Source organism: Brassica napus, chromosome A9 (assembly GCF_020379485.1).
Source record: "Brassica napus cultivar Da-Ae chromosome A9, Da-Ae, whole genome shotgun sequence".
Classification (NCBI taxonomy): domain Eukaryota; kingdom Viridiplantae; phylum Streptophyta; class Magnoliopsida; order Brassicales; family Brassicaceae; genus Brassica; species Brassica napus.
The window spans coordinates 25,148,743-25,158,682 of record NC_063442.1 but is presented as its reverse complement, the minus strand read 5'-3'; the positions used below and the strand labels follow the sequence as shown (position 1 = coordinate 25,158,682).

General features: G+C 37.0%; 1 protein-coding gene across 1 annotated transcript; it reads right to left on the bottom strand.

The window, feature by feature from the left end:
* Positions 1–787: 787 nt before the first annotated feature.
* LOC125578149 lies at positions 788–2,221 on the bottom strand. The gene is made up of 2 exons (XM_048740466.1): positions 1,546–2,221; positions 788–1,485 (listed from the first exon to the last, which is right to left on the bottom strand). The coding sequence occupies exons 1-2, from the start codon at positions 2,219–2,221 to the stop codon at positions 788–790; spliced, it is 1,374 nt and encodes a 457-aa protein (XP_048596423.1).
* Positions 2,222–9,940: the final 7,719 nt, after the last annotated feature.

The window sequence follows — 9,940 nt, the reverse complement described above, 5'->3', positions numbered from 1 at the left end:
TCTACCACTAACAATCCTTCAAAATCATCCCTAACATAAACACTATCATCATCAGAAGCTTCACCACCCAGATCATCGACTTCTTGGACACGCACATGTGCAGCACCTAAATCCTTTTCTGTTTCCAACTCATGATAGCCTCTAGGCGGTGCTCTCATAACAACATACCAATTAGAATTATCATCTTCCCCAGAGTAGAAAAACCTGTTTTGCTTGAGAGGGCAAAATGAACGGATCTTTCAGATAAGCTGCTTGGTTCATGTAAAGGTTAACAAGAGTGAAGCCATCTTCTTCCTTCACACTATGCCCTGTGTTCGCCAAATTGCATCTAAACAACGGTACTTTGAACATGTGATAGTCCAAAATTAAAATCTCCTTTATCAGTCCATAATATGTAAGCATATCAACAACTTGTCTCATATCTCAAGCACTTGATCTACACATGATAAATGCTTCATAAGTTACTCCACTGTTTTGAGTCTTCCGCTTAATTAACCACATCCGTATGAAACCGCTGCCTCGTGATGATAAATCCTTTATGTGCTAAAGCAACATTTCTTGCTCCAAATGCCAACCACCTTATCTCCTTCGAATGACTATTTTTGAGTCTGAATGTACCTGCCGCATGAAATCAGAAAATGATCATCAAGCTAAAGTACTTCATGATAATCACAACATAATCATGAAGCTAACAATCTATACCAAACAACCAGTCATCAAGCTACAAGCTAAGCAGTACTCATCAAAATACAAGCTAAGCAGTACTCATCTGGACATGTTCATCAATCTAACATCCTCCTAAGTATGTCCTTGATTCCTCGCACTCTTCTTCTTGAACCATCTCATCATCTTCCAACTCTGATCCTTTTCTTTTACTTTCCTTATCTAGAGATCTTCCAAAATCATTCCTAAAAACTTGTAGTGTCTCATATATTTCAGCGCCAGTTTGTATTCTATTGGCATTCCCTTCCTCAACAGTTTTGTCAAACCAAGCTTTTTTATATCTGTAACGATGGCCAGGCGGTAGTTTATTTCTATTTCCCATGTAGACAAACTTACGGCTGAACTTAAGCCACCTAGAAGGTGTATCCTTTCCACATACATTGCAGGCTTGTTTCCCGTTCACTTTACATCCATACAATGTACCTAAGCCTGGATAGTGACTGATACTCCAAAGCAGCAAGGCTCTAAGTGTGAAATTCTCCTTCGTAAATGAGTCATAGACTTCAATACCCGCAGCCCACAAATATTTCAAATCGTCTATCAATGGTGCTAAGTAAACATCTATGTTATTACTAGGATCTGTTGGACCAGGGATCAACAAAGTCAACATTATATTCTCAGCCTTCATACACATAGTTGGAGGTGTCTTGTAGTTCACTAACAACACTGTCCATGTGATGTGATTGGTGTTTTGCATAGAGAAAGGGTTCATCTCATTTGTAGAAATTCCAAGTTGAAGATTCCTTGGTTCTGCAGCAAAGTCTGGTCATTTACCATTTACTTGTTCCCAAGAGATAGAATCAACGAGGTGTCGTATTGTACCATCTTCAGTGGCATTGGTATAGTGCCAACACAGATCTTCAGCCATCCTTTTTGATCTAAAAATCCTCTTAAGTATGTCCTTGATTGGAAAATATCTAAGGACCTTAGCTGGAATCCCAACCTTTAACTCATTGATGTTCTTATCCTTTTCCCATCTTGAAACTTTGCATCTTGGACAGCATTCTAGCTTCTCAAACTCCTTCATATAGAGTATGCAATCATTCTTGCAAGCATGAATATTGTCGTAGCCGAAACCAAATATCTTCAAAAATTTCTTGATTGCATCCATACTCTTCGGAAGAACATTGTCTTCAGGTAGCATGTCTTGAAGAAAAACCAATAGCTGATCAAAGTAGTTCTCAGACACACCACTTTTAACCTTGAATCTGTAAAGTCCCATGATTGCTGAAACCTTTGTCTGCTTGATACAATCCGAGTACAATGACGTTTCAGCGTCTCTTAACGTTTTCCTAAATTCAGTTTCCTCTGCTGCTTCATCATCATCATTTGTCTCCACCGCAATGTCATTCGTCTGATTCGGACCACCTTCATCCATAGAGAATGATGTCTTAAACAAATCAAATGCCTCCGTATCATATTGAAGACCACTGTCTTTTGTAGATTCTCTTGTCTCACCATGAATACTCCAACAAGAGCTCTTATACTTCTTATCCATACCCCTAATCATTAGATGCTCGACTATTTTAGCGAGTAACAGATGGCTTAAATTGCGGCAGTCTCTGCAAGGGCATAGCATTTTAGACAGGTTTCCCAATCTTCTTGCTGATGAATTTACGAAATTAGTTGCTCCTTCTGAGTACTCGTGACTATTCCTACATGGTAAATCAGACAAAAGAAGTTAGCTCGAGAGATTTTAGGTTATACCTTGGCAGCCAAATCCACGTCTTATCCATATGCTTTCTTTCAATCAGTGAATGGAAGTAGGATTCGTTGTGAAACGAGTTGCTCGAATCAAAGCTCGCTAGAATAACATGATTTGTTCTGAAAGAAAACACAAATTGGTCTGAGTTGTGTTCTGAATTTTTGGCCGCGAAATGAGACAAAAAAATGAACAACTCTGATCAAAGTTAGGGAGATAAATCAAACGGTCTAGGATTAATCAGTCTTCAATCTTAGAGGTTACTCCTCATTGGCTCAGAACAAGAACGGCCTAGATCAAAGCTCACGAGACAAATCAAGGGTGTAGGATTAATACTTCTGCAATAAGAAAGAACGGCTCAGATCGAATTTGGCGAGACACATCCATCGTTGTATGACTCGCCACGTCTGTTATCTTGGAGGTTGCTTATCATTGGCTTAGAGTATTAATTTCGTTTTAAATGGGAAAATTACAATATAAAATAGGTTATTAAGCAAAAATATAAATTAAATCTTAATAATTTAAATATCTGAATTCCAATTTTTCAAATATTATTTTGATAAATATAAAAATTTTATATGAGTTTTTATAAAATCCAAGAATCTAACTTATATGTTTATAAAACTATCAACAAATGAGTTTTATAAAACCAAGATTACAGTATCATTTCTTATAAATTCAAAAAAAAACTGAAATCAAGAACAATTATTACAAAGATTTGGGATCAAAGACTTTAGGGTTTAGGGTTTGAACTTTTAGGGTTTTAAATTTAGGGCATAGGGTTTTAATTTTTAAAGTTTATGGTCTAACTTATGTTACAACTTATTGTTTTAAATTTTAAAATTTTGGATTTATTACACAATATTTTACTACACATAAACCTTCATAATATTATACATAATATTTGTCTTTTTATCTGTGAACATACACATAATATTACACATATCTTAACATAAGTTCGAATTAGAAATACATAACGGACAATATTATACATTGCTCCAGAGCATATATAAGTTGTAACACCAACTTGACATTGTTTCACATGAACTTGAGTTTATCATTTTGCCATGCCACAACTGAACATATTGCATCATATATGTATTCAATCTCTGAATTTGGCCTCCAGACCTTTGCATTATCAATCTTAGCCACTTCAACCCAAACCTTGATTGCATTTGGACCTAGGGGTACAAAGTAGCACAGCTCTTTCGGATCCGTCGAAACTACTTTTCCTTCAGCTACCTTACGTCCAGAGTTGCTGCAATATAAGAGAATACACATCTGCTTTTCACTTCTGGTGGAACAAGTGCTGCATGGACTCTACAACTCAACAAGTTCCAACGTCAATCAACAGACAAACAAATAAAATAACTTCATGTCAATAACATACCACTGCTTTTTTCTTGGCTGGTTTCGTAGGTGATGTTGTTTTCTTGGCTGCAGTTTTTGTAGGTGTTGCATATGTTGTGGTTGAAGCCATGACTTCAAACTTGAGGATTGGCCATGCGATTTTCTCGTTAACTACATCACCCATCTCCGCAGTTGGCCTCCACAAATGAGCATGATCTTTAAACACCTTCACGACTTCAATGCTAACAGCATTTGGACCCAGAGGTATATTGTTAACCATATCTCTAGAATTAGACGTGCACACGAGACCTTCAGAAACAACCTCCTCCTCTTCAGTAGTCCAATCATAGATTTTGCATCTTCGAATTTCACCTTCCTTGGGTTGCTAAAATGTAAGAAGCTAATGATTAGAGACATATACTTATGCAGAAACAACAAGATTGGCAAACTTTACCATGGATACATCTTAAGAAGCAACTGGATTCCTGTGCAAAATCACTTTATTTATTGGCAAGCTACTTTGTAGCCCACAGCGTCCTCAAGAGATAACACATCTGTTGGAGGTCTCCTGAGAGAAGCTTCCGAACTTAATGCAGACGTCACAATAACAGCCGCTGCATTAGGACCAATCGGTACACGGCCAATTTTGTACATCGGTTCATCAGGAGAAAAATTCTCCTTCACCAACAACTACATCTTCTGCCTCAAACCAATCCAGTATTTGTACTCTCACTCCTTCTTTGAATCCAGCACTAGTCTCGGATGTTTCAGTCTCACCATTACTTTTCTGTGAGAAGGAAAAAGAATTATTAATGGCATAAGACCGGTTGAGTAAATGTAAGGAAAACAATAAGCTTCTTTCCAGCTAAGTTTCAGACCATGACCTTTAACTCTTCAATCTCACTAGCCATATCAGCAATCTTTGCGTCTCTAGATTGCAGGAATGCTAGCTTAGTAGCGGTAACCCCTCTACCAAACCCCCTTACTCGTCCATTTTTGTCTTTTCCCAAAATCTTGGTCACAGCATCCTTCCTTATGTTATCAGCAGCTGATGTAGAGTCCATTTGACTATCAAGTGACCGTATACACAATATAACATATTGTATAATCTATTAATCATACACAATATAACAAGTTCCAGAATTCTTACAATAGTCTCCGCAAATTGAGGCTTCACGGGTCTACCATCATCATGAGTATGTCCCGCAATCCATACCTTACTCCTACTTACCTTACTTGGGTCTTGGCTCTTTTTTTTCTATATAAAATACAGACATATCTCAATACCAGTTTATTCTAACAAGCTATACAATATATAGATGTTTGAGGTACTCATTTTACCATATCATAAGCTAAACGAAGCATTCCTTTGCGGCTGGTGGTATGAGGAATCTGTTTTTTTCTCAGCTCTTTGTACATGTTACTTATTTCCTACAATATAAAAATGAGTGTGATTAAATCTATAAGACATGACATATAAACAAGAAAGTTATCACTTAGTTGTGGATAATTTACCGTGAAAGTTGTGGTCGTCTTGCTCCTTACCCAAGAGTTCCACAATTGAATGGATGGGACGTTGCTGGGTTTTAAATTTAATCTCTCAGCAGCAGTCTTCGCAGCACGTACTTGTGACACTAGCCTTGACTTCCCAGCCCTCCACAAGCTTCCCAACTGCTTGAAAATACAAGCTTTCTGCCACTCTTCTTGAAAGTTAAACCTCCCCTGCATCAAAATAAGCAAAGGTCAAACATGTTTATAGTTTCATCTTGCGGCTCAACAAAACATATATATACAAACCAGGATTTCTTCCCACATTGTTGTTTTAGTCGCTGCTTCAAGTTTTCTCCAATCATAAAGTGTTACCGGAAAATGTTCCTCACAAGAGGACCAAGAAAAGATGACAATGTAACTGAACCAGGTTCATCATGATCACCAAAGTCATTGAATGTGACCACAACCTTTTCATTAGGATTTTCAGCCACTCTACGCATCTTTGTTGGTCCTCTTCTATTTTTTTTCTTTCACTTTATCCGCTGGTAGCTGAATTCCGTCAGTACTAGGAATCTCATCATCTTGAGCATTGGTAACTTCATCTTCTTCCATATTGAGAGCTTCTTCTTCGTTTCCTTTCTCATTGTCGTCATTCTCATTCTCTATGTCTTCCTCTTGCTCTTCACGTCCAGTCAAACATGCTTCTCCGTCTTTCTCAGAATCTTCTTTATCATCTTCCTTATCTTCCCCCGCAACATCATCATCTTCCGGTGTTACATCTTCCAGTGTTACATCTTCTACCTCATCATCTTCAGGTGCTACAGCTTCTACCTCATCATCTTGAACAGCCAAATTCTTGATTCTACTACTTCTTCTCGTTGGCGTTAGAACTAAATTCTTTTTTGGGGAAGCCACTTTCTTTGCTGATCTTTTATTCACCTTAAGTGTTGTTGCAGAAGCAACTTGTACCTCCAACCCTTGAGTACGTCTACTAGAACGACGAGAACCAACTCGTCCTCCTCCTCTTGTCTTTGCCATTTCTGAAATCAATCAAGGTAAAATCGAAACCCAAAATAAAACGAAGAAAATGTTCAATCAAAGTAAATTTGAAACCCCAAATCGAAATAAAAACCCAAAATCAAACATCGAATCCGAAAATCACAAACTTCGACATGCATGTTCACACAAACAAAGAATCGAAACCCAAAACCGATACCCAAATTCACAAACTTTCACATGAATGTTCACACAAACCCAAATCAGAATCGTTTTTCTTTCTTTTGTTGATAATTAACAATGAAACGATCGATATCGATGAGATTAAACAAATAAGCTAGGATTGAATAAGATCATACCTATTGAAGCTTCAATTCAAGAGCACAGTCTCGATTTTCTGAGAAACAATGAAGAAGGAAGGGTTTCGAGTCAAAGAACTCCATGGATTCTCGGTTTCGAGTAAAAAGAACTAAGTGCGAAGAAATAGAGGAATCGAGGAGTATTTTTAAACTTAATAGTATTTTTTTGACAAAAAAATTAATATATTTTTAAATTTACGATAGCTATTAATTTGGGATCTGCAATAGTAAGGCGCCTACACTTAGCAAATTAACGCGGCTAAACATAGTGTTTTAAATACAAAAACGCTATTAGAAAAGCAAGCATTGGTATACAATAGCAGAATTTTTTTAAACGCTATCCTATGATGCTATTAATACACACATTTCCTGTAGTGATAGCATCAAGACACCCCTTAGGCAAAATGAACACTGAGCTCCAGAAATTAACCGTACTAGTAATCACTAATTTGATCAATTGAAGACGACCCGCGTATATTAGAGCTCTTTGGGTCCCGTACATGAACTTTTTCTGAATTTAATCGATCAGAGGCTCGTAGTCTGTCCTGCTCCAGACCTTTGATGTCAAAGGCAGTCCAAGATATCTAATAGGTAGTGTATCTGCCTTCAAACCCCGAGCAGTAGATGCCTGGTTAAGTCTCAAACTATTCTTCCATGCTGCAAAAATTGACGACTTTGAAACATTTATATTAAGTCTCCACATGTCCGCGAATCGAGCAATAACTTCCAGAACTCCGTTCAATGACTGCTCATTGCCATCGGTAAACACCAGTATATCATCTGCGAAGCTAAGATGGGTGAGTTACACCTCCTTACACTTCGGGTGATGGCCAAACTTTGCTGCTTCAATAGGTTAGATAGAGAGCATTACTCACTATCACATATAGATATGGAGAGAGGGAGCACCCTTGACGCATTCCCCTGGCAGTAGAGAAGAAACCTGCCAATTCCCCATTGATAGCAACTGAAAAGGAGGCAGTGGAGATACATAGATAAATCCAACGGCTGAATTGGCTTGGAAATGTCTAACTTTATGGTGCAGCGATCTGAGATAAACATGTAACCAACTCCGTTGCACGTAATACATTCTCCAATAGCAATCTACCCTTCACAATTGCACTCTGATTTGGCTATATAGCGGAAGGGAAGAAAGCTTTAAGTCTTATTGCTAGAATCTTCTATATTATCTTATATAAACAAAGTTATACACCAATCTAGAATCCTGCTTTTGTGAAAGGGCGACTTCTGGTAGAAAATGTGCTCCTTGCCACTGAAATGGTACATGGGTTCGGTTCCAAGAATAACTCTCCGCGAGGCTTGCTGAAAGTTGATATTAGGAAAGCATTTGATTCTGTTAGCTGGCCATTTCTCCTCCAGATTCTTGAAGCGGCTGAGTTCCCGACCTTCTTTGTAAACTGGATAAGGAACTGCATCAGCACAACCTCCTTCTCTGTAAACGTAAACGGTGAGCTCTGTGGGTATTTCCAAGGGAAGTGCGGTCTCAGGCAAGGGGACCCTATTAGCCCAGCTTTGTTCATCATAGCCATGGAGGCTTTCTCTGTCCTTCTCTCTGAAAAATATGATGCTGGGTTAATTGGGTACCACCCTCTAGGTTTTAACCCAAAGGTCTCTCATTTGTGCTTCGGCGGATGATCTTATGATATTTTCGATGGTAAAGGTAGCTCGCTCAACGGCATTGTAAAGGCCCTTGATGACTTTAGAGATCTCTCCGGTCTGGGGTTAACCAAGGAAAATACTTCCCTATTCCACTCGGGTCTGGAAAGAGAGGAGGAGATTGCGCTATCAGACAGTGGCTTCCATCAAGGTACCTTACCCATTAGATATCTTGGCCTCCCTCTCCACAGTCGGCGGCTCAGGAAATCAGAGTACTCCCCTCTCATCGATAACATTAAAAAGCGGCTGCAGAGTTGGCAAGTTAGACTTCTCAGTTATGCAGGCAGGCTGCAATTGATAAAGGCAGTGATCTATAGCATGGTTAATTTCTGGCTCTCTGCTTTTGTTTTCCCAAAAAGTTGCTTAAAGGAGATTGAAAGCTTATGCCGGAACTACTTGTGGTCTACAAACCCAAATGCCCATAGCAGTGCAAAAGTTGCGTGGAAGGACTTATGCCTTCCAAGAAACGAAGGAGGGTTGGGTCTGAGGAACTTCTATCTCTGGAACAAGGCGTTAATGCTGCGACTGGTTTGGTGGCAGTTAGGCAAGCAAGGATTATTCACTAAATGATATGAGAAGAGTTTTCATGATGACACATAAGTAATGACAATCTTGATAATAACACATGAGACAAAGGTTTATTATTTAGAATGCTTCTCAAATAATAATAAAGATATATTAATCGCCCCTCCATATTTACCGTAAGCTACGTTGGATTTCGTCAACACTTATGTATGTTTGGAAGCTATTAGTTTTGATCAATATGATTTGACTTATCTACAACGAATTAACTATTATAAGTTTATAAACCATGTCGATTTTACCAAAATACATTAGAATCAGTTATTATTTTTTCTTAAAAGAATCCATTCGGTTTATATAGTGCAATATATGTTGTTTAACTGATATATGCATAACTTCTGTTAATGTATAATTTATATGTTTTACATTTGATCATACAATCTATTCTGATAGAAGGAAGTTTGTTGATATTATAATAAAATACAATTATAGAAATTGAAAAATGTTAATTAACTTCCATTTCAAAATGTATTTTGATAGGATGAAGTTTTTTATAAGTTTTTTAATATTATTTTTAAAATGTATCATGTTTTAATAGTATAGATGTTTTACATTTGGTCATACAATCTATTATGATAGGAGGAAGTTTGTTGATATTATAATAAAATACAATTATACAAATTGAAAATGTTAATTAACTTACATTTCAAAATTCATTCTGATAGGAGGAAGTGTTTATAATTTTTTAAAATATTACTTTTAAAAATGTCTCATGTTTTAATAGTATAGATACATTTAATAAAATTAAAAAGGATGATTCAACTAAAAAATCACACATGAAAAAAATTGTGTACTTCTCTTTAACAAAATAGATTTGAAGTATTATTCATGATTCATGGCATATATATATATATATCTATATAAGGAAACCCAATCGATTCTTATATGCAAAATCTATAAGCCCGAAAAACCAAAATCGAATAGGTACTTAGTATTCAAAATATAATAAAATATTAATCACCCAAATTCAGGTTTTTTGGATATTCATAAGTAAAAATATCTAAAAGCCCTGAATAAATTTTTTTCGAGTTTTCTGGATTTTAATTCGGGTTTTTGGGCGTTT